Source organism: Bicyclus anynana, chromosome 2 (assembly GCF_947172395.1).
Source record: "Bicyclus anynana chromosome 2, ilBicAnyn1.1, whole genome shotgun sequence".
In the NCBI taxonomy this organism is placed as follows: domain Eukaryota; kingdom Metazoa; phylum Arthropoda; class Insecta; order Lepidoptera; family Nymphalidae; genus Bicyclus; species Bicyclus anynana.
Window position 1 is genome coordinate 11,897,189 of NC_069084.1, and position 27,158 is coordinate 11,924,346.

The following is a 27,158-nucleotide window of genomic DNA, read 5'->3' on the forward strand; positions in this document are numbered from 1 at the left end:
TGGTTAAACCAACCAACCAACCTATGATAATCCATTCAATGGATCCAGTAATTTTATTAATTGATGTTGTCCTTAGAATTTGACATAAACTGACATTATATTGACGTAAAGGCATCATTATAATTATTGTTTTGCATGGTTTATTCTTTAAAATATTCAATGTACCTACTAATTAATTAATCACTGTACAAATAAGTGTGTGAATTGATTATTGTAAATTATAATGTTTTTATAATGATATTTTGCAAGCTGTAAGGCGGAATTTGGTGTTTATTTCAATAAGATCTGACTGTAACCTGAATTCGCAATAAACAAATTTTGATTTGATTTGAATCTTTATATGATTAAATATTATAGATTAACATTCACAAATAGCGATTTCTTAAAGAAACATCAAACTTTAGTTTTCTAACTACTGTTTGATTATTATTTTCATCAAAACTTTACATTCATCAAAACTTGAAAATAAATGATAAATTGCTTCGGTGATAATGAAAAGACTACTAAAAGCATTCATATTGTTATACTGAATGGAGACATTTTAAATCAGCAAATGGAATGGTATTTGATTTATTATTATTTTCGTAAGACAGGAAACAATACAAAATATTACAAAATACTCACAAAAAAGAATTTACGGTAATGGTTCGAGAAGTTTCTTGTTGGAACGACCTATTTTATTTAATTTCAAAGACAATTTTCAATTTTCATGTCAAGGACTTCGCTTGAAAGATATTTTCTCCTATATCACAATAAGTAAGTAGATGTAATTAATTTAATTAAGTAAATATATTTAACATTTTCCACGCAACAAACAAATTAGGTTAAGAGAAACGAAAAGTAAACGTTAGAAAATACAATTATAGGAATGAATCAATTTAATAAATAAACAGGAAATTTACAGGATACTTACTAAAACACAAAAACTTTTTTACTTTTTTAAATTTTTGTGTGTTTTGTCTGCCTGTATGTTTCTGGGCTAATATCTGGACTGACCCGATTTAGGACTTTTGCTGGGAGAGAGAGAAGTTTATTGAGCATCATATAGGCTACTTTTTATACCTAAAAATTCATAGTTCCTACGAGATTTGTAAAAACTTAATTTCACGTGGGCGAATCCGCTACTAAATTCAAAATAACGAATCAGCCTTTAGGTCTCTGTCATAGTAGTAGCCCTGAGTTAGATTGAAAAGCCTCAATAGCTCAGTAGTTAAGCGGACGGACTCATCACCGAGAGTTGGTGGTCCGATCTCACCGCTGGTCTATTGTAGTACTCACTCTTAACACAATCTTTTGCGACTACTTGAAGGGGAATATTGGTCATATTTAAAAGACATAGCAAATATATTTTATAAAAAAAAAGATTAAAAAAAAAAGAAAAGATGTTACACCTGTGCCTAAACATCTGATAGTGATAGTTACGGAGTCAAACATTATCAACTAAGTCCACATTGGAGCAGTAGGGTTGCACTAACCTCTAATTCCTCTAGGCTTAAAGTAGGCTGATGTTGTTGATGTTAGCGATGATAAGAATAATTATATAATTCGCTTAAAGATAACTGACACAGCAGATGTAATTTTCTAAAGGCGGCGCTACATATAGCTTCAAACATTTGAAAATTTATACGACGGACTTTGTAGTACACTTATTTATATAGTACGATTATTAATTTCAATCAGTAAAATGACAAGTGTAACTGTCACTGAAATGTCATTTTACTGACTAGAATTAATAATCGTACATACGATTAATCTGACTAGAATTAATAATCGTACATAAGATTATTAATTCCAGTCAGTAAAAAGACATTTCAGTGACAGTTGCAATAATCATTTTACTAACTGGAATTAATAAATAATCGTACTATTGAAACAACCTGCCAGATTACTTTGCAACTCCATTTTTCCACAGTACGTTGACTTCAAACTGCTATCAGCTGAAAATGCTGTAGGCTCCAACATTTGCTTGGTCATGTAGCAAAATGCTAAGCCTTTTTCAAGGTCGTGCAAAACACAACAGTGTGGTGTTTGGCACAATTAAAAAAAACGTTTTCTTAAGGGTAGCACCGGTTTTACAGTTTGTCTACTTACTGAACAACAGTGAAATAGCCCATATCACAAAAATGGCGGTCTTCGCACGGTTGATAGTGGACTTAAACTTGAGCGGGAAACAAATGGCATACCAACGGTCCACGGAGATAAAGGTCAGCGTTAACACTGACACGGTCACCGACACTGACTGCAAAAAAAATATTTATTTAGAAAGATAATATGTAACTGAAAGATTAGTAGTTAAATGATATATTTGTTTATGTCATAGAGTTACGAGTCGGTACAAGGTTTATGTGCTTACAGTATCTGATGAGACTGAGAGATCAAATACATCTACATCTGTGTTAGAAGATTTCGCTGTTTAATATTAATGTTACTCTTAGAAATAGAAGAAATGAAATGACGACGTGAAACTAAAGTTAACTCAGAAACTAAAGATAAATCTTCGAATCTTCGATCAACAATTACAACTGTTGATCTAAGACCTATATAAAAATGAATTAGGTTATGATTATTATGATATGGTTAACTGAAGATGAGAAGAAGTACATAGAGAGGATGGGTGCTAGACTCAGTGTAGCAAATTTTGCATTCGCATCCGATATGTTGGTCAACCTACCACTTGGTGGATCAAGGACATCAAGCTAATGGCAGGGAGACGCTGGATACTGGCGGATCCAGAATGTGGTATTTGGAAATACACGTAAGAGACCTAACGATGTTCGGCTGTTAAAGATGATTATGATGATGACGATAATGATGATGAACTATATAACCTTGATTGAGTAATTAATGGGTGACTTTCAATGCCTAAATGTTGACTTTGATTAGCCTTTCAGCGTCTAGGAGATAAGATTAAACCTATATTCCCGCAGTCAGCTTAACACTAATACAAATTTATAATTAGGCATAGTTCTCTAATCTAAAGTTCGGAAATCATTATTACAAACCTGCCTATCTAAATAAAGACGCCATTCAATATATACAATGTATACATTAAAATATACATATCAAACGTTGTGGATCTATTTGATGAAAACGGAATATTTTAACTTTGATTTAATGTTCCCATTTCCTACAAGCTAGGAGTAAAGTTACGTTAGGGTAATGTTGTAGCTTTGTGGTGCAAATAGGATTTAGAATGCCTTGCTTTATATAGGGGAGAGTTCAAGTTAGAACTTTATTTTTTCTAAATTGTTATGGTTAAAAGCTTCGGCTGTATTTTATCATCACATATAGAGGAACGTGTGCTAACTAACTAACTTAATAAAGGATTTTCCAGTATGACGCACCGTAGAAACTTATGAGGCGTTAAGTGTTTAAATATTTATAAACTTTACCCTTTAAAAATAAGCGCGTTACCATCTAGGTCACAAAACATCAACTGAGATTTTAGTGCAAATAGTTGCCATAAATCTTTGCTTGCCCATAAATCTTATTCAATTTGTTCTAACTGTTTTACGTCGATTATATTAAATTAGTTGGAATATTCTCGATAATGCAAGTTAAAAGATAAACATTTCATCGGATAAAATTCTAATAATAAGGTGTATATTATTGCACCAAATGTAAAATCTCGTTGTGTTCTTGAGCACATAGCTATCGTCACGGCTAGTCTATTTTAACCACATAACATAGATAAAGCGCTAAAACTAGCGCATTTTAGCGATTTTAAATCCATTGTTTACGGCTACGAAATGTTCTCTTGTTCGATATTTTTGAAAGCTATGAGTTGCATTTGCTTTCCTGAAATTAAATATTATCTAATCTTTCATATTGTGTTGTTAAATAATATTGAAAAAACCATTATTCAAGAATCCTAGTTAGTCGAACCTTCCACTAGGTTAACGGAAGCGGCTTGCAGGACGCCGCTAGATGCTGGCGGCTCGAGACCTTGGTGTTTGCAGGTGCAAGTGAAGCCGATAATGATAATCATGGTTATGAATGGTAAACAACCATATGCTGATTATAATGATGATGATATTATAATTTATAATTAAATATTACCCACAGCACGATAAAACGTAATAACTATTTCAATGAGATAGTAAAAATGAGCCTCAGTAACAAAAGCTTTTAGTAAGCTTTCTCCGGAGAATAAATATATCGAAAGCTATCTGAAGACAAAAGTGTTTTTTCAACGTAGATCTCGACTCTAACTTGCATTGAAAATATATATGGATTTTTTATTATAGTAACGACTTCTTCCCGTATAATAACACTTTACTCTACACTACACTCTATCTTTTCTCTTTATAATCTCTGTTGCAGTAAATTTACCTGAAAGTAGAGCAGTATTTTGCATAGTACATCTCCTAAAAACCAAGTCTCGGTCACGTCCCATAAAACTGTAGGAGGTAGACAAAACAGCAACACCATAAAATCCGCCACTGCTAAATTCACTAAAAAATAATTAGTCACCGTTCTCATAGTATGATTCTTATACACAGCTACGCACACTAAAGAGTTTCCAACCAATCCCACGAGAAATACAGCTGTGTGAGTACCTATAAGCACCCATTCGTATGTTTGTGGGTAAATGTAATCATTAAGCATCGCCACATAATCTTCTTTTGTTAAATTACAGTATTGCTTATTTCCAACACAATCTTCTGTGACATTATATTTGATTTGTCCGTCTATTTCTTCACTGTTGTTGTGTATTTCAGGAACAATTTCTATTACTTCACCACTATGATCCTTATGTCTTATAATGACTTCATCTTGATCATTCAATAGCAGATTTTCTGCGTTCTGTATATTGCCATCATGCATTAAAATGTTATTTGTACTCTCTGTATTAAGTGTAATAATATGTTTTATATTTATAACTATGAATATACTTAACGATAGTATTTTATACATAGTGCTTATTTCAAACGGGTATGCCCTTTAAGTTTTTGCGATATTCATGTATTTCTTTCTTGAATTCATCGTTGAAGGATCTGCAAATAAAAAAATAGTTGAAGTTTCAATTCGATTTTTTTTTGCTCCCGTAACTAAAATTACAACGTTCAATGCCTTTTTGTAGTTTTAAACAAGTAGTTGTCATAATAATAGCGTTTTTTCGGCAATCGTTTTGTACCGTAGACAGGGAAATAAAAAGAAAGATAGAAAATATCAGAATATTATATTATGCAAACATGACTAATGTGAATATTATAATGCGCACCAGATCATGTTCACAGATGTGAACTGATATGTTACAGATTATGTAAATAAATCTTATAAACCACTTGGAGTATAATGCGATACTTAGCGATATCGCTTATCTGATTTTAGAAAAGAGATTTGTTGGTATTGAGCTTAATATACCCAAATAGGAGAATTATTGTTTGAGTCAAGCTGAAATTTTGTTATTGTTTCTTTTATATTCTATAAAAAATAGTTACGAATAAAAAAAAATTAAAATTAAAGTTACGTGAGCTTCAGGGACCACCCGTCTTCCGAAATACTGCCATATTGTTTAAAGACGAAAATTAAGTTTGGTAACCTTGATGAATACCAATAAGTTTCGGTTATGCTAAACGTTGTAAAACAATAACATTTTAAGTAAATAATAATTACTTAAACAGTGCTTTATAAAATTGTAAAATTTGCACACCATGTTAATGGTAATACACTGTGACTTGATTATACTTGTAAAACAACATTTATATACGTGTATTAGGCAAATAAAAATTCATTTCATTTCAAAGATGTTTGGTAGTGTTTTATCCACGAAAAAGCTTTCTCACTTCCGTGGACATACAGCCTTACCGAACACGAATGTTCCTTCACATGACGCTAACCTTTTCTTTCACAATTTTATTTACTCTGAACGTCCTTGTAAAGGTTATACGAATGTTTCCTGTTAGAAAAATGGGTGATCGACTTGTAACCAGATAGTATTGATTTTGGAATAAGTCTAAGTTGCAATTCTATAAAAATACTTGTACATTGTACTCGTATTCTGTGTTATTAGAAAACTTGCATTTCCATTAAGTAGTCTCATACCAGGGAAGACCAAGTTTTGTTCCAGGCCCGGAACTGATTTGATTTTGGATTATTTACGTAAGTTCTTTGTACTACCTACTACTTTTTTGAGACGATATTAACTATGTCTCAAAACAATAAATACAATATGACTGTGGTTTTTCTGATTGCGATTAATGTCAATGTAATGGGGAAACAGTTTTCCAGTAGGTTTAGTACCTCAATCTATGAACTTTAACCCAACCCATTAATTAACCCATATTCGGCTCACTGCTGAGCTCGAGTCTCCTCTCAGAATGAGAAAGGTTAGGCTTTAGTCTGCCAAGCTGGCCTAATGCGGATTGGCGGACTTCACACACGCAGAGAATTAAGAGAAATTCTCTGGTATGCAGGTTTCCTCACGATGTTTTTCCTTCACCGTTTAAGACACCGTGATATTTAATTTCTCAAAATGCACACAACTGAAAAGTTGGAGGTGCTTGCCCCGGGCCGGATTCGAACCCATCCCCTCCGGAATCGGAGGCAAAGGTATCCACTGGGCTATCCCAGCTTTTTTATAATATTACCTATACATAATCTACAGAACCGACAGAATCCTCGGCCGGTTAAATAAAAATAACTATAAATATTTTGTGAAAATCGGACAGTAGGGAATTCTATTAATCGAATCAGCTGCTAGATAGTTTATAGGGTGGAAACATTTCATAGGCCTTTTATCCCGACCGAACAAAGTAAATATTTAGTTTTGTGAGGAAATAACTGGGCCGATCTATAATGGATATTCTTTACAATATTATGAACTGACGTAGCTATGGTATACGCCTTCATATATTATGTATTCACGCTTTTCAAGACACGCAAAGGCCAAAAAATAAGTATTTCAGGTAAAACACGATTCAATATCTCATATCCGCTGTGTTTACTTATCCTAGCTCAACCTAAGATATTTTCAGTTCGATTTCAACATAAAATACTATGTTTATTTTTATCTGACTTTGAAAATGTTTTATCTTTACTTTGACCGCAAGAATCAGATTTTTTTCTAGTTCATCATTAGCAACCCATTTTCGGCTCACCGTTGAGCACGAGTTTCTCTCAGAATGAGAGGAGTTAGGCCAATAATCCACCACGCTGGTCCCAGTGGGAGACAACACAAACCTAGAGAATCAACAAAATAATCAGTTATACAGGTTTCCTCACGATGTTATTCCTTCTCCGTTAGAGACACGTCATATTTAATTTCTTAAAATGCACACAATTGGATTCGAACCCACACCTTCCAGAATCGGAGGCAGAGATCATATCCACTGGGTTATCACAGCTCTTATAATAGTAGTAATACGAAATTAGAATAAAGATGTTCTTACAGTAGAAGATCCGAATTATAAACGACCTTCACACTTCTGTTTAATGGATGAAGTGTTCAAATCCAATTTATTTTTTCAATTCTATTCAACCTAAATGGATGAAAAGTGTTTTATACAGATGGGTGAAGATCGTTTCTAATACGGACCTTAGACTAATAGCTGCTCGCAGATGATTTCCGGTCATACATTAAATGGTACCTACAAGTTCAAAGGCAAATCGGATTGTAAAGCCTTGAAATTTGAAACCAGCAATCAGCGTAATCGGCCATCATTCATTTTGGAATCTCTATACGTATTTATATGTACCGAATCTGGCCTATCGATGAAATTCGCCGTAACCATTCACAAAGTGTAAATACGCAATACATGAAAACATGTTTATACGATTCATTACCACAAACAAGTGGATTCAGAATGCGCACGTAAATTCTTTGAGCTAAATTACTTACAATATTTTTACTTTAAGTACTGAAGATATACCAATGTCTTAAATTATACTGTTGCAAACATTACAAATATAGGTAGTTAGTTACCAAGCGGTTGACGTGAAAAAATTGTATCTACTTATTATCGTTGCGAATTTTGAATTTGCTAATATATTCGTCTAGTTTGTGCGCTGTAGCATGGTGCAGGTGACAGTTCGTTTCACTCTTAAAAGTTTCCGTGATCCACGATGATAGTACCTACGTATTATGAAGGCCAAACAGGCTACTGTCACCCGCACCATGCTACAGTATGAAGTTATTTTTGATTTGATGGAAACACCCACCACGCCTTTAAAAAACCTTGTACAGGGGTGGCCATTGTCACGTATAGGTAATGGTAGGCGTCCACATATCCGCATCATAAACTCTATCACAATTTATATCGAGAATACTATATAAAGTGTAACACACAAATTTAAATATATTGACGTATAACGAGAAAGCCAATAACATTATTGCGTAACATATTGTCTATTATCTCTTGATAAGCCTCTTCTAATCACGTGTATCCTCAATCCTTGCCGATTATTCTTGAAAAGGAAGATCATATACGTAATAATACAAATAATTTGATCAAACACCAATTATACTATTGTTCAACTCGGTTATAATATCAGAGGCCGTTACCCAATGTTTATAAGCCCTATTTACATTAAGTGGCTGCCCTAAATTAGGTCAAATAACATGTAGGACGTAGGTACCCATTTATTTAGATTCTAGGTAGGTATAATAAGCGGCCTGTAAGTTGAACTATGTAGTAGGCAGTAACATATTTTATAACACATTTGCTCGTAAAGTATCTCTAATTTCATCAATTTCAGTATTGTAAATTACGCACATGTGCCGTAATGCAAAGTAAAATGCGCATGTGCTGTAATGTAATTTAAAACGTTAATCATCTGTCTAAAAACGAACGGTATTTTTAAGACTTAACAAAGAGTTTGTATGGCAGAAAAGTTCTCAACATTTTATGAATAAAATTAACTTTGTGAGATAACTGTAATATAATTTTTAGATTTCTTCCTAACGAAGATAATACTTAAATAGGCTAAACTTATTATAAAAATAAAATATAAGGAAATATAACTACAACTACAAAATTAAAATAAATTAAAATTAAAACTAATACCCAGAAATATTTATCAAAATTTGCCGCCCTTGGTAGGGTGCCCATCACGCAGGCAGCAATCCCGCGTTGAATTGCGATTGAAATTCTTTGCGCGAGAAAGCTGCCCGCCCGAGGGTCGCCTGTAATATAAAGATATTTAATTCTTTCATTTTATTAATTTTGATAATAAATGACAACCATCTGTAACAGAAACACAAAAATATTAATTTACTTTATTAGTAATACTGGCTGGCTGTATTATGACAATAATATGTTTTCCATGTGATTTCACAGTAATTTAAACAAATTCATTTTTAGAAAATGTGTTCAAAGTGTGTTTCCTTGCAAATGTGTTATAAAACGTCGTATGACATACGTGCGCTTTGTTAATTAGAGCCTCTGCTTCCTTGCTATAATTTTCAACTTACCGCACCTATATCATAATGTATTATTAAGGTGTTGGCGACGTACGCTGTCACAAGTAACCACAACAACATGGTCTCGTACGAAGTTTTCAATTAATTGAAATCTTTAATGTACTGGGCAACCAAGGACTACACGTCTGTCATTTTTGTTCATAACTGTCGTTTTGGTTCAACTTACTTGCGGGAACCTATTCTTTTACCGATTTTGATTATTGTTAGCAAGTATAGGAATACTTTCTGGGATCTACACTTTTAAGTACAACATAAGTTCAATAAATTTATTTTCCTTCTTTCTATTTTTGGTGTATTTTTAGCAAATAAAGGAACCACAACAATTATGAAACGTATTCTGAACAGAAGCTTAACTTTGCAGATGAATTCAGCTCAATGATTACAAGATTTATTTTGCTATTTTCTACTGTTTTCTTATTTAAGTATTTCCACGTTTTTCCAGCAATCATTTACCCGATATTTCATTGGGTAAATGATTGCTGGAAAAACGAGTAAGACGCAGAATTAAACAGTGCAGGGTATTAAACTTTCCTAGCGTCGATTGCGAAGGCCATTCTGACCTTCCCTTACCTTATCATATTTTCAAACAAATATCTTTAGCTATGAAGGAAAAAGGAGGATAACATTCATAATCATCGATCGCTTTCATTTTAAAGGATGTGGATAGCAGAGCAGTGAAGGGAAATGATAGGAAAGCGGAAAAAGTTACTCCATTTTTACAGCGATACTACTGTAAGGGCTGGATTAAAAAGGTCTAAGCGTGGACGAAGTCGTGGACGTCCTTTAGTATAAAATAAACCAAAATAATTAGCGAAATTCAAGAGGAACGATAAATGACCTAATTTTCATGTGAAAACGTTTATAGTTGCGATATATGCTATATATGATGATGATAATCATCATCATCATCATCATCATCATCATCATCATCATCATCATCATCCTCATCATCATCATCATCATCATCATCATCATAATCATCCGACGGACGTCCACTGCAGGACATAGGCCTTTTGCAGGAACTTCTAAACATCATGATATTGAGCCGCCTGCATCCAGCGAATACCTGCGACTCGCTTGATGACGTCAGTCCACCTGGTGGGGGGTCGACCAACACTGCGCTTTCTGGTGCGGGGCTGCCATTCCAGCTTCAGCGTATCAACATAATATACTCTCATTCGTACCTTGACGATTAATAGTCGTATGGTTGAATAGAAAGGCTTACAATTTCGCTATCTAATCACTTATTCCGTATTCGTCTGTCACGGTCCCGTAGACTGAAAAGGCTTTACAAATCCCACGCACTCTGGCGTTACGTAACACAATTTAAACAAAATCCAGCAATCCCACTGATTTGTGGATTACAAAAGATACATTGTTAACCGCATACGGTGAGAATAATGAGATGACGTCACAAACGATTCGATAAAGAACGTATGTTACGCGTTAATTACTTTTTGTATCTGAAGAGCGCGGCGTACAAAAGCTCGCTATTTTTGTACCATCAATCTTTTTTACCGCATTCATAAATCTTTTATGTAGCACCTATTTTGCCTATTGTGAATTGATTCTAGGTGTGTAATGGTTTGCCCGCTGGTTCACTAAGACTAAACCTGGACTCGCTCGGTGTCCGGTCCGTCTCTTATATGCATAAACATACAGTATTTGACAATCCGAGAGCCTTATTTGAATGGGGATGATGACTAGGTTTGAATGTATGTATTTTTATGATACGTTCGGGTAAATAAGGTTAACTAATTTACATATAAAGCAAAGCTTGTCTGCAAAATAAATAAGATTATAAAATTTCAAAATCTATTAAAAATATTTTATCGTAATTACATGAAAATTCATACAGTTTTAGCTTCCTCGCATTAAATGTGACATTTTTTAATAAATGAATAACAAAGATATTAGTAATTTTGTTTGAACGTCCATACAAATCAAACGATCATTATGACCTACGATGTCATTAAATCGTACCATTTTGTATGGGGCGTTTTTCAGGGATCCGCGGTAACGCTGCAAATCTGACCCTTTAAACCCCTGTAACTCCGAAAATAATGATCGCAGATACCCTACTTTTACAAAATTGCTTTTCTATTAGCATACTCTTAATTTATATACAATTTAAAAAACTGTCATCATCCCTATTCTATAATCTCTTTGGTACGTGTCCAAGCGTGACTGCATTCATAGATTCTTTGTTTACTTATTAGTCTATGAATGCCTTCTATAGTCTGAACACTTGTATACTACATGGATGGAACTACACATTGGCATGTCGTGATAACCTAGATATTATGCCATTGTGCAGAGAGTGTCTGATGTTCATGACGTCTTGGGATAGCATAATTGTCGGTTTTTTGGCCGAACATCAAAGAATAGTGGACCTGTCGCAATAGAAAGATAACATCTGCCATCTTCTTTTATGCCATTCTTTCTTGAAAACTATTTTTTCTTGTAAACAATAATTGTCATGATTCTTGCGTGTTGTTTTTTAGTCTTGTTCTGTGGACGGCGCTTCGAAATGACTCTTTGATCTATGCACAAGTAAAAGACAGGAAATTAATCTCATCTCATTCACATAAAACATACGCGTTGTTACAATGAGAATGTTTGCTCGCAAAGGACCGAATAATTCAAAGTCCACGACGGGAACAAAAAACATAGTACTTCGATTGATTCTATTTTCGGATATTGATGAAGAAATATTGAATTTAAGTGTGTTTTGGCCTTTACTATTTAAATAAACATCAAATCAATTGACAAAATGTCATTTACCTACTGTGTGATATCCACCAGTAAGCACCGGATGTAATTTTTACATGAAATCTCAATTTTGTTAATGTTAAGTAGCATACGTCAAAGATGTAACCTGTAAAGGTAGCATTCCAATATTGGCGACCGTGACGCGCGACCGCGACCTGCAACCGCGACCGGGTTGCAGGTCGCGGTAGTATGAATTTATATGGAGCACTAATCAAAGCCCGAGCCTGCTGGTCGTGTATATGTGTACATTTTACTTTACGACGAATATAATGTTTATAGTATAGTTCTTCTGTTGTTTTATCTAAGCAGGAGTAACTCCACGAGCGGTTACGGTGAGTTATAACATGTCATCAAAGGTACATTTAAACCTGCTCCCATCGGTCACAAGCCCGAAGGGACCGATCGTGTGATTTCACCCTGCCTTCTGTTTCGTAACTAGCAAACGCACGCAGGTTTCACCCGCGTAGTTCCTCTACCAATTATAAAAGGTCATTGTCCCCTACCCATAAGACTACGGGAATCAAATATAGCCCATGAGCAACTGGCACAAATAGAGTTATAACATGTCTTCAAAGGTACATTTAAACCTGCTTCCGTCGGTCACAAGCCCGAAGGGACCGATCGTGTGGTTTCACCCCGCCTTTTGTTTCGTAACTAGCAAACGCACGCAGGTTTCGCCCGCGTAGTTCCGCTACTAATTATAAAAGGTCATTGTCCCCTACCCATAAGACTAGGGGTATCAAATATAGCCCATGAGCAGCTGTTACAAATAACTGTTTCTAGTAAAAGAATATTCAAAATCGGTTCAGTAAAACCCCTACAATACAACAAACTTTACTTCTTTATAATATTAATATAGATTACAGCTGACGCCTCGCGGTTTCACCCGCGTGGTTCCCGTTTATGTAAGAATATAGGGATAATATATAGCCTATAGCCTTCCTCGATAAATGGCCTATCTAACACTGAAAGAATTTTGCAAATCGCGTTCAATCAAACAAACAAACAAACAAACAAACTCTTCAGCTTTATAATATAGATATGATTGATTTCATATCCATATGATTGATTTCATATAATCTATACTAATATTATAGAAAGCGCTAATTAATAGATTTATTGACGCAGCTATAATTCGAATCAAACCTGTGCCACAAAACAAGTAGATATATACTGAGAGTAATAGCCGCGTAAAATGTACGCACTTAATTATGTTATAATATGTGTCAATGATATTAAATATGTTAGATGTGTTACTAGCGCATGAAAAATGAGGCGCTTAAAAGAGGAAATTTATCCACTACTCAATGTTAGTTGTGGTCTACATCGTACGTTATTATAGGAGTAGTCAATTGTCAATATTCATTTATTTCAATTAGGCTTACTTTACAAGCACTTTCGAAAGGTCATGTATTAATATTATAAGATAATGGTGATAATAATTAGTCGAAAACTTAAAATTAAATTTACGAGGGATCCAAAGGCGCCTTGGTCCAAGAAGAGTCCACAACAAACTCAGCCAAGTTTTTTCATTTTTAGTTTATCACCATTTATCAATAAGTGTATAAGTATTTAAAATAAATAATACCTAAATATCCACCACCATCCACAGTGTCAAGTTGTGTGTTCAGGAAGTGTAAAAACTATATATACATAAATATATTATAGAATTAAAGGTACAATTGTTCATCTTTGTTCTTTCAGATTATGTGCGCTCAGTGTTGTAGCCTATTATTCGGATCAGTTTTTGCCATGATTTTGTAAAGACGTAACCAATCTATAGTATAAAACTATCATTGATATGTGCACGTAATCAAACAGGTATGTATTATACGTATTACGTTATTGGTAAACTGATTACTGAATATTTCAGAGGAAATTCGCCAACCTCACCCAATTAGGAAAGTTAATTTAGCAAACCAGTGATGAGGAAGTAATCTTTAGCTTACAGGGCGAATTTCTGCCAGTTTTAACTACTACAAATCATGATGATGATTATGAATTTCCATGCAAAATAATTAATCTTAACTTCACATTTGTATTTTTTGTCTACGAGTACACTCCTAAGCACAAATAGGTGGGTGAAATCTTTATATATATTTTTCACGTAGCAATTTTTATTAGTTCATTTGTTACGTCATAATATTTATTCCCATTTATTGTGTCATATTTCGAGAGTAGTTAGATGCGTTAATTTAAAAAGTTACTAATTTAACCTCGTATTCATTTTAATAAAGATTGAATTGCGTTAGGTTAGTAAATTGTAAATTCGAAAATTACAAAGTATTGCAATTATAAAATTTAAAAATAAAAATTATACAGAACTCATTTTATTTATTTATTACGTTTATTTACAATCACTTACACTAACTAAAATAATAAAACGTAACTAAATTATAAATCACTATAAGTATAGTGTTTATTTACAAATAAACACAGCATGAAATAAAGAAGAACAGTAAATAAAAGATAACTTAAATATCACAAATAAAGAACAGACACACTAGTATTATTAACTGAAAAAAGAAGAAAAAATGAGAAAAAGAAAGAAAATGAAATAAGGTGAGCACATTTTAGTCATAAGAGTACCAAGTAGAGATGATTTTTTCCGAGATCTGTATAATGATTCAGAGTAAATTAACAGAAGATAAAATTAAAGTAATTAACTTTAGAACTGATATTATTATATTATTTTATCCAAGAAAATGTCGTAACCATAAAGCGAATAATTATTAACAACCCTCATAGAGGCGTGTGCGTGATGTAATTTCCGAAAAGTTGTAACAAATAAAACTAAACGCTGTAATCAATTTCAGGATCGCCGGATTACAAAGAGCACTCTATTGTGGTGACTCGTGACAAAAAACGTTACGTAACGATGTCGATTTATTACACTTTCGAGGGTCTTCCTCACGTATTTGGTGAAGCCATAAATCGACCATCATTACGACAATTGCTGTACTACGTAATACCTTGTACTATTTTGTAAGTTTCCTGAACCAATAAAAAAAATAAGAAGGCTCAGAGTCACACAACGGGCGATAACACGTGCTATGCATGGAGTAGGTATCTTTGCGTGATGCAATCAGAAATGAGAAAATCTGCAGACGAACCAAAGTCACTGACACAGCTCAGCGAATAGCGAAACTGAAGTGGCAATGGGCGGGGCACATAGTTCGAAGAAACGATAGACGTTGGGGTCCCAGGGTGCTGGAATGGTGACGCCGCACTAGAAAATGCAGTTGGCTATTTTAGAATTTAAACTATCGTGAGGGTTATTCATATTAATTGATTATGAAACACGGCTAAAACTCACGTGATATTAGGTCGGAGTATGCCCGACTAGTTTCGAACCCATACGGGGCCCTTAGTCATGAGCTGGTTCTTGCATCGCGGCACGATCCAAACTACGAAGCGGCTGCGCGACGCGCCGCTGCTCGCATTGCGCACTGGGAGAGGCGTTGAGTGGTGGGGAGTGAAGGTTCCGTTACACTCTCTGACGGTTCATTAATGTCATCTCGTCTTCTTGTAAGCAAACCGAACTAACGCTGCAAGAACCAGCTCATGAATAGAAAACGCAGTGTTGATCAACCCCCACAAGACGGACCAAGGACATCAAGCGGGTTGCAAATCGCCAGGACACTGGCGGCTTGAGACAGTTGTGTTTGGAAGTCCAAGCAAGAGATCTATGTTCAACAGTGGACGTCCATCGGCTGATAAGTAATGATGAGGATGATGAGGATGATGATGATGATGATGATGATGATGATGATGATGATGATAAACATATTAAAAGGGGAATGACTCTGGTATCTGGCATTACTTACACGTGTTTCGAAATTATATCTACGTACAATGTTAATACATCAAGGTTTTTGTTATTATAGTTTAAAGGTTAGTTTATAGGCATAATTAAATTATTCACAGTTCCTGGATATTATTATAATATCTGGTACCTTGGCAAACTTTCAAACTAATAATATTAACTTGACATGAAAATATGTGTAACTAACTGTATTTATTAGTCATTACATTGTAGTAACTAGCTGTTAAACAGTTGCAAGGGATACATAATAAATCTAAATTATTATCACGCAAATATTATAAAGGCGAATGTTTGTATGTGTGAAAGAGTGTCTGTAATTGTGTATGTTTGTTCCTTCTTTACGCTGCGGCTACTGAAGCGATTTGGCTGAAATTTGGAATGGAAATAGATTAAACTCTGGATCAACTCATAGTCTACATTCTTTCTTTCTTTATTTCGGAAAAATCCATGGTTCCCGCGGAATTTGTGAAAAACTGAATTCCACGCGGACGAAGTCGAGGGCGTCCGCTAGTTAAACAATAATATTCAGTACTTCAGCGTTAAAACGTCGTTGAATCGTAAACTGCCGTGAAAGTTGCTTCCTGTTGCTTTGACCCATTGGAATCTTACTACCTAAGGCTAGGTTCATAAGCAATTTATATATTAACAGACAGATTGACTCAATAAAAAAAAATATTTCAAAATCAAAAAAGAAATCACAGAGACACTTAAATTTTATTCATGTGTACTAGCAGACTAGAGCCGTGATAGCCCAGTGGATATGACCTCTGCCTTCGATTCCGGAAGGTGTGGGTTCAAATCCAGTCCGCACCTGCAACTTATCAGTTGTGTGCATTGTGTTGTATTGTGTTTTGAAGGAAAACATCGTGAGCAAACCTGCATACCAGAGAATTTTCTTAATTCTCTGCGTGTGTGAAGTCTGCCAATCCGCATTGGGCCAGCGTGGTGGACTATTGGCCTAACCCCTCTCATTCTGAAAGGAGACTCGAGCTCAGTAGTGAGCCGAATATGGGTTAATCATGATGATGATACTAGCAGACTAAAAGAGGAAGTCATGGGTGGAGGTGGTCACGACACTTATACTATGGGGAACACGACTCAAGAAGGGGATACTAGCCTTCAGTCGCCCCGCGGTTTTAACGACGTAGTTCCCGTACCCGTGGGAATATGGAGATAAAACATATAACACACGCAGATAACGTGGCTTTCTATTGGTTAAAAAAAATATAAAATCGGTTTATAATTTAAGTTTAAATAATTATGTATGGATGTATTGATATGGATAAAACAGTAAAATATCTATTTAAAAAATCGGTCGTCTGTAAAGTCGGTTTACTGATGATAGTTGAACGTGACAATGTCAGAAAAAACTGATGGAATGGTTGCATTTTTCAATAGAAAATGTTCGTTTTTCTAAAATACTGTTTATTAATCTTCATAGACCAGAATATACTTTATTTCTTGTAAAAAAGTTGGCAACCCTAGAGCGAGGGAACGACGCATGACGTCATCTTTTTTCGAGTGTGCAGCCGGCTCCATCGAATTATAAGACGTTGTCACGTCAAAAAAAAACTAAATTAAAAAATTTTTCATCGCACCGTGGGAAGAATTACGTAACTAAACATTCCTGAAGAGTTTTATTTATACACAGTAAAAAATAAGTTATGAACTACAAAATATAATATAATATTTATGACGCAAGTGCGTAATCTTTGCGCTGTTTTAATCCCCGGTTGTGAATCTGGATTAAAAATCACCTCGACTTTAATTTATAAGCCCAAAAATATTTTGGATAACATCAGAATGTACTATAATACTAGCAAAATCGCGTAGTTTCATCCACATAACTCCCGTTCCCGTGGAAATACGGGGTTAAAATATAGCCTATGTTACTCCGTGAAGATGTGATCTTGAAGGTGAAGTAATTTTAAAAATCAGTCTAGAAGTTTTCAGTTAAATCGTTACTAGCAATCACTATTTGATTGGTGAAAGGCTAGCATGACTCTATAGTCATGTTAGTCACTCATTATCCAATAAATTCACGTGCCTGCAGCGCTAACGGCAGAACATCCGATAAAACTGATCGTGTGTTGGTCGCAACGTGCAAATTAAGAACTTATTGGATGGTGAGTATCTAGCATAGGAGAGAAAGATAGAGAAAACCACAAGGTGATGATTTCTGTTATTTCGATAGCCGCGTAAAGGAATTTAGTTACACAAAGAAAATCGACCATTTATATACAATGTGGGCCTGTATTTGATGAATAATGTCCAAAATAGTGTCATTAATTAAATAATAAGATCAGTTTTACTCGTTTAATTGACAGTTGCATATTCAAGTTATAAGCAAGTATAAAATGCATGATTTCATCAAAAAACACACATTTTAAAAAATTATCTATAACTCTGAATTATAATTATTTTTGGTGATTTTGATTAATTATAAAGACTTTTCCGTCGTTTAGTTTACTTTCCTGTAATGTGCTGGGTCTAAAATGGTCGATCACTTTTGAAAAAGATACTTTTTTAAATTGCAAGCTCTTTTTCTGTGAATTTATAATCTATTTAAAACGTTTGAATAGGTATGACATCTAACAAACAAACATTAAACATCAAACAGTACTCAATACTTCATTATGAACACAACCCTACGAAATCTAATCATAGCGTAAAGTGCGAAAGTCTCATAAAACTTAATGGCTTTATGAAATAATGTATTTGTCATTGCCTGAAAAAAGGTCGGCGCTTTTACGTTCATGCTGTGAATTATCACCACTTCACGGATTAAGCTATTAATTATATAGTAAGAAATAAAATTAAGAGGCGTTTTATTACATTTCTGAAAACATAGCAAAAGCAAAGTACATTCAAAACACAGTATAATCTAATTTCTGAAAACATAGCAAATGCAGAATTTCTAAGCAAAATACATTCAAAACTAACAGTAACAATATAATCTAAAAACTCTAAATAAATCTACCCAAAATTCAAAATCATTGACAAATAAGTAATGTTAAGTTGATAAAAATATTTATTATCCTCTATAAATTCTATGTTGAAACCGTGTTGAAAATATAAACCCAAGGGAGTACGGTAGCAAAACACCACAATAAAATAGTAAAGCAGTTTTTACTTGATTTAATTACAAACATCTATAACCTTTCACCGCGAGCCGTGACAGCCCAGTGGATATGACCTCTGCGTCCGATTCCGGAGGGTGTGGGATCGAATCCGGTCCGGAGCATGCACCTCCAACTTTTCAGTTGTGTGCATTTTAAGAAATTATATATCACGTGTCTCAAACGGTGAAAGAAAACATCGTGAGGAAACCTGCACACAAGAGAATTTTCTTAATTCCCTGTGTGTGTGAAGTCTGCCAATCCGTATTGGGAGACTTCACACACACAGAGATTCTCTTTCTTCTCATTCTGAGAGGAGACTCGAGCTCAGCAGTGAGCCGAATATGGGTTGATAACGACGATAGCCTTTCACATTGTATAGGTACATTTGTAAAAATATAATAATTAGATATATTTACTTGTAAAATGTATAAAATAAACAAATAAATAAGCAATACCGTACCAATGTGAATAGTTAAATCAGTGTTTGTTTATTTCTGGCACTCAACAAACTTAACCACGAAAATCCAGAATCCTATAAAACAAATTATTCTATAAAAGTCAAATTACTTTGAACATGCAAAGGTGTTTACACAACAGCGGAAGCATTGGAGCGATTATCGCGTTTAGACTTGTTTATAAAATCAATTTCGTAATGAATTGTTTGATGTCGGATCCACGAAGTAAATTTATAGAAATACATCAATAATATTCTATTTTTAAAATCAGAATCCATCCGTTAAAAATGTTTTGAACATTAACATCAGTCGACGATAGGTTGTAAACTTCTGTTATCTATGTGTATGTCGGCGAGTGAGTTATTTGAACTTCAGTGGTTGAGCTATCTGCCACTGCATTGTTAGTTATTTGCTGGAAGCCAACACGAGCGGGGATGGGGAGCGTTTACATGTAATAAAAGGGCCCTTTAACCCAGCTACTAGCGGTTGCCAGCCCGTAATCTCGCTCGTGCTTGACTACCTGCCCTATGATAGTTAATCCTGGTTTACATCTGATAGTATCAGCGCTATCAATCAATATTGTAATAAGAGGGTTAAACTTTATTAGTAAGTTAAATGATCAATTCAGTGATGATTGATAGTGTTACTTTGTGTATCTGCCATCCTTGACACGTAAAGCTTAGAACCTGCTCTTAGACTACGGCTTCTCCGTTATTAGAAGTGGAATTTAGTCTGTTTCGCCGACAAGCATATAAATAAATAATGGTGGAAAGAAAACGGAATCTCTCACTCTTTCATTTCTTGATAACTGTCCCAAGGATATATACTCTTATGTAATAGGTCCCGAGCGATCTTATATAATTGCATTCAGGTCCTCTAAAAATTTATGCGTCTTGACGGAGATTGCCCGCCATATGACAGTAATGATCTCCACAGAGACTTCAAACTACTTACACTAATGATTTATTTAAAACAGCTTTCGAAATATTATATTTTAAAAGCTGCCATTCACCCCAACCTACACTATACCCCTGTCTTACATAGCTTACACTTTTTACAGAGCTTAATGCCCCAAGAACATCCTTTACGGCCCAGACGATGTCATGGGTATACACACAGACAACACTCCCAGCGTAATCCGAACATGGTCTTAGCCGACGAAAACGATAATATCCCCAATTTATTACGTCAATCGCACATACCTACGTCCCAACCACGGTCACAAAGGCGTCCACGTCAGGAGTGACACATTTAGTCTAACTCCGAGTCATATGAGATGGCTATTTTTATGATAGAAAGGCTCGAGCTTGACTACAATTACGCCAGATATAAAGCATAGGTAAATGCGGTCTAAGTTGGAACGCGCTTTTACCTAGACTTGAAAGTGTTAAAATTTTAGGTGCCAGGAAATATAGACGACGGAAGCATAGAGTAATTAAGTATGGAGATGCATCGCACCTAAATTCACCAACAAAATTGTCTGTAATTTTATGAGGGGGATGTAAGCTCAGACATCGAAAATATTTAACGCAAATAAATATGTTTTGTGTGCTTACATTACACAACTATATAGATTCGCAATATACAGACTTGTAACTTTTACACTTGTTCCGGCTGAAGAATCAATTCTTGTTAGATATTGTTTCTTATTACAAATTTGATATAATTAAGTTAGTTAAAATGACTTACAAATGAAACGTAACTTCATCTTTTAGTAAACTAGAAGTTACCGCTTTTATGCTATTCAACTACACAAACCAGTATTTTTAGAGAGCTCCTTACACTACGAAAATGATTACTACAATTAAATAGCAATTCTAGAAACAGTTTTTATAATCGCACTAGATCGTTGATCTCATACTTTGGGATAGCGTCTAGCGAAGCAGGTCCCTATATAATTAGTCTGAGCCAGGAATGAATTCCAAACTTTTGCTGTGAAGAACAGAAAATTCGACGCACATGGTTTAGTACGACTTTTTTAATATGCTACGCCGCTCTTCTTCATCTAGCCTCAGGAGATTTTAAGATCAACTTTCCCTTCACAATTCATATTAACAGTAAGATCTGTGTTTAATTAAATAATATTAAAGAAGGCCTTGGCATTTCTATCACGATTTCGGTACCTGTACCTGTTCCCAGTTAACGCGATTGAGTTTATTTCGTCAGTTAAATTCAGATACAGCTAAGGTATTGTTGAAACAAAAGGATACCTCTTCGTGAAAATCAATTACGAATTTCTGAATTAAATCAGTAGTAGTTTGTCTCCTAAAGAATTCTTTTGATTATATTAGGTACATACATTTATATTTATAGCTTGTTTCGCATTAAAGCCAGAAGCAATCCATTCCTTACTAACGTAAGTGGAAACTTAACTTCAATATACAACTTCAGTGATAAACTCATAACAAAGCCCTGCATCTCAGCTACAGTCAAGTTTCTAGTTTGTAATTAAAGCTAATTTTAACACATTAATTGCAGCTCGTAAAATAATTACTAACAAAGTTTCTACTCGTGGAAATTTGGCAGACATCCACCATTATCAAACATTCGTTACAATTTAAACGAATGATACGCAACTCAATTTTACCGTCGTTAACATAATTTGACAATCTATACTAATAATACTATAAATAATAATACTATAATAATACTATAATACTCCATCAAGCTTCGCTTTGACTTGTGCACTTCTTTCCTACATTACCCCTACCTACCCTTACCCTACCCTACCCTACCCTTAACCTACCCCTACCCTACCCCTAGGGTTTAGAGCTTTGAAGAATAGATGTTGGGCGATTCTCAGACCTACTGAATAAGCATATAAATACTTTTTTTTTCTGTATCCAGGTTTCAAACCCAGTAAGCCAGTAGAACACATATCAACGTACTCAGTCACGAAGTATGTAGTTCATAGTCTATTTCAGTGTGCACGGCTTATAATAAAAGACTAATGTTTGTTTCTTTATTATACGCTAATAGCCAGATACTGAACTCTTTAAAGTTTAAACAAAGGTTGTCTGTAAGTAATTGCTTTACTGATAAGGTAGCCTTTGTATATTTTTGTATATTTATTATTATATCGTCTTATGCTTGTTAATATGTTAAAACTCTGGTTTAACAGAAGTCGCAATGTCTAACACTGACGCTTGTAAGGTGTGGTTAATAGTTACTTTGAGAGTGATTAGAGACGTGATCCCAGTGGATATGACCTCCGCCTTCGTTACAGAGGGCGTCGGTTCTAATCTGGTCCGGGACATGCACTTCCAACTTTTCAGTTATGTGCATTTTAAAAAAAAATCTTGCAAGCAGCGCCTCCCATCTGCACGTCAGTCCATTTCAGTGGGGGACCAACACTGTGCCTTCTGGTGCAGGGTTGCCATTCTAACACCTTGAGAGCCTAACGCCCATCGGCTCTTTAAACTTCGGGTCCCGGCTGTTGCCACTTAAGCTTTGCGACTCGTTAAACTATTCGTTTGGTCTTACGGATCTCCTCATTTTTTATTTTCAAGTATATAGCATAGCTTAATCTATCCATTGCCCATCTCCCAATGCCTTCATAAAAAGCCCATAGTTAACGACAAAGTGCCAAATCGGCTGGGCTATTCTGTTTTCTCTATTCTATTCTTTATCTCTCTTTGTCTAACACAATACTTTAGAATGCGAAACACGCACGTGCGAGTTATACAAAACATCGTTACAGAATAGACCTCCTGCAAATCAATAACAACCACATTTTTCGTATTCCGTTATGTCAACTGAAAAAATCTCAGTATGAACTGGGCAATGTCATTTGCTTACTCAATGACCACGAAGGGTTATATGTAAGAACTGGATGACATTTTTTACCTATAATTTTTTTCTCACCTGATAGTAAGTGATGATGCAGTCTAAGATGGAAGCGGGTTAAATTGTTAGGAGGAGGATGAAAATCCACACTCCTTTCGGTTTCTACACGACATCGACATCGTGGGTAGGGTGGTAACTAGCCACGGCCGAAGCCTCCCACCAGCCAGACCTGGACCAATTAAGAAAATCTCAATCTGGGGATCGAACCCAGGACCTCCGTTTTGTAAATCCACCGCGCATACCACTGCGCCACGGAGGCCGTCAAATAGTCTCAATTTTGATCAATTAATACGTAGAGAATACAAAATCACGTTACGTAAGAATTATTTACAATAGCTATTTGGTAATTTTCGTATGTTATTATTACATACATCAAAGTTATTGAATTGCCCTGCAGGTAATCACGCAACACGCACTGTTCGCAGACTTTCATCAAAATTTCTCAGTACAATACAAAACAAAACATGATTTTACTGTTTACTCGAGCAATTTAAAAATAACCAATCCTATTTACAATACCACCATGACTCAGGGGCGCTTTAAATCAGCCGTGTTTGACAGAAATACGCGTTCTTTCAGGTTTGGTTCACTGGTATTTGTTCAATGATTATGAATTGCTTTTGGTGCCGGAGGGAATTTATTAGCCGAAATTCAACAAATAAATAACGTATAGTCATAATTCTTTATATCTATTGTTACTTCGATTTATCACCCAATTTTAACGACTCAATACAGGGCTAGGCCTTTTCCCTCATAGGAGAAAGAAAGGGAGAGAGAGAGAGAGAGAGATTATACCCTCCACGCGCGCTGGTTCAATGCGGGTGATAATGTATTTATTTATTTTTATTTTTTATTTATTACAACTTATCCCTTGACAACAATCTCACCTGATGATGTGATGATGCAATCTAAAGATAGAAGCGGGCTAACTTGTTATAGAAGTAGGATGAAAATCCATACCCCTATCAGTTTCTACACGACATCGTACCGGATAGCTAAAGACATTCTTCACACACATAGATTATTTAGAAAATTCTCAACGTGTGTGAAGAATGTCTTTGAAACTAAAAAAATGTATGGGGCTGACATTCATTATCGACACAGGTCACGTAATCATATTGTCGTAACTGTCATTCCCATACATTTTGTTAGTTTTCGAAGCGTTAGTGTTTGTAGAAAGAGAGTGCCATATGGCTACAGGCCTAGCCCCTGTAGCCAAGTGGCACGTTAATTCTCTTTCTACGATCGCAAACGCTTCGAAAACTAGAAAAATGTATGGGAATGACATTTGCTATCGACAGGTCACGTGATCAAGATCTGTCATTCTGTCTGAAATAAAGATAGAGGACGGAACGACTCTCTAAGGGCGTCTCCTATGAGACTCGGACCTCGGCTTAGAGGGCCACTCGGGAGGGGGTAACCGTGACCTGAATGAATCAGTTCGGACGCTGCCAAGATCGTGAGTTAAAAAACCCATGTCCGGGTGACGTTAGATATCGGGGACCTCGTCTTCGCCGGCGAAGACGCTGTGTGGCTTGTGTTTGTGTTGCCCGGGAAGCATTATCGGTCATGTCATCGTCTGGATTGTAAAGAACGTTTTTGGAACGCTTGAAGTTAGCCTTGAACAGTATTTACTTTAAGTTCTGAGGGTTCAAGGCCGTAGGACCTCAGGCTGTAAGTGGTAGCGCGTGTAATTTTAAAAAGCCGCCCTCAATAATAACGAAAACTTACATCCATTACTTAATAAACCACAAAGCCTGAGGATAAAAAATATTTAATTCAATTCTCAGGTATTGGAATAATAGAGTTTGGTGCTTTGTTATAGAATTCTTTTATTAGGATATTAATTAAAAATCAGTGTGTTTTTTTACTAAATAAAAGAATTTACTGTGACTTTGAATTTTTAAACTTCATTGGTAGAAAGCAGTTTAAGATTAAAGAAATCCACCACCTGATAAATTTGTGTAAATTACGTATTAATTATTATTAATCAATGTAAAGGAGATGGTCCAAAATTGTATGGAGCTCAGGATCACCATATTTTTTTAAACTATTTTTGATTATACGAATCTACGGATTTACTTTAATTCTTTCGAAATAAATTCTTTTCTTCATTCTCTCCCAAGAAATGCAACACTAATATGGGTAATAATGGCGGATTTATGACGTTTTCAATGCAGTAGACGATTTGACGTTTGCTGTAAATTGTCTTGTCATAGTTGCTTTAAGGGCGCTTTCTTGATTTATCTCAAAAACTTGGGTTTTAATTTTATTTATTTCTGCTTAGTTAGTTTTATTGACTTATTTAGATTTTAATAAGATTCCTGTTTTTTTTTTTAATTTTATTGATACGGGATACAAGAGTGGACTTTAAATGGACCATCCTTAAAGAAAAATTTTTCGTCGAAAATTGCTATTTTCTAATTTAATTTACTACTAATAAACTTGTCCAAACTTTGATTTCGTTTTAACAAATTGATTCTCGAAATTTAGAATGTAAGAAAAGCTAAATCTACTCAAACAAAAAATTGTTTACCATTCTATTAAACTTAGGTATAAGTACCTACACAATACCTAAAACTTCATAAAAGAAAAAGTTTACCTTTTCATCTGGTTAAAGATAAAAAGGATGTTAGAAAAATATTAAATATCACGCTAAATAAAATTCCAATAATTTCACCTCTCTGATCTTGAATAGGTACTAAAATTATTATTATTGGAATACTTAATAAAATATACCTTTAATATAATTTGCTTTTGTAACATTCCAGTGCGGGTAAATAACCTGTGTGCTTTGTACGTTTCGCTCACCGGCATTGATGTTTCACAGAGTTAGGAATTCGTAGTGTTTATTACTCTACAGCTATATAATATTGACATAGCTCGGAATTTGGAAATTCATGGTGCTACCCGTGCCTCGGAGAGTTAGGCCATTACCCCCGGTAATTTCACACTTATATCTGATAGTTATAGGGAGCCGTGATAGCCCAGTGGATATGACCTCTGCCTTCGATTCCAGAGGGTGCGGGGCACGCGCACCTCCAACTTTCAGTTGTGTGCATTTTAAGAAATTAAATATCACGTGTCTCAAACGGTGAAGGAAAAACATCGTGAGGAAATCTGCATACCAGAGATTTTTCTTAATTCTCTGCGTGTGTGAAGTCTGCCAATCCGCATTGGTCCAGCGTGGTGGACTATTGGCCTAACCCCTCTCTTTCTGAGAAGAGACACGAGCTCAGCAGTGAGCCGAATATGGGTTGATAAATTATCTGATAGTTATTTTTATTTTATATTATCATAACAAAATTAAATATTTTTCAAATTAAGTCCAAAATTATTATTTTTAACCCCCGACGCAAAATGTCTGTCAGTCTGTCTCTCTGTCTGTCAGTCTGTCAGAGTTAAGGTGCCTCTGACAGACTGACAGACAGAAAGACACGCCAAATTTATCCCGAACGGATGAAGCGATTCTTTCTCATATTCTGTTGCAAAAGAGAATCGATATACCTACTATGAAATAATGTCATAGTTACCTCTATTATGACTGCTGGGACTTTTACTTTAGTGGGACTTATACTTCAATGGAATCTATCTCGAAAATCAATCAATTAATAATTTACTTTACGTAACGAGGTACTACTCCGTTATGATTGATTGATAATAATCACAATGCTCAGAAGTCCTTTAAATTATTTTTATTCAAGCTTCAGATC

At 35.0% G+C, this 27,158-nt stretch overlaps 1 protein-coding gene across 1 annotated transcript in view; it reads right to left on the reverse strand.

Annotated features, from left to right (window-relative positions):
• Window positions 1-27,158, reverse strand: part of LOC112045299 (orexin/Hypocretin receptor type 1-like) — a 53,157-nt gene that overhangs the window by 11,692 nt on the left and 14,307 nt on the right. The window contains exons 2-3 of the mRNA XM_052888092.1: window positions 4,333-4,997; window positions 2,092-2,239 (exon numbers count right to left, since the gene is read on the reverse strand). Coding sequence (XP_052744052.1) covers window positions 2,092-2,239; window positions 4,333-4,917 — 733 coding nt within the window. The 5' untranslated portion in view covers window positions 4,918-4,997. The remainder of the gene's footprint in view (window positions 1-2,091; window positions 2,240-4,332; window positions 4,998-27,158) is intronic.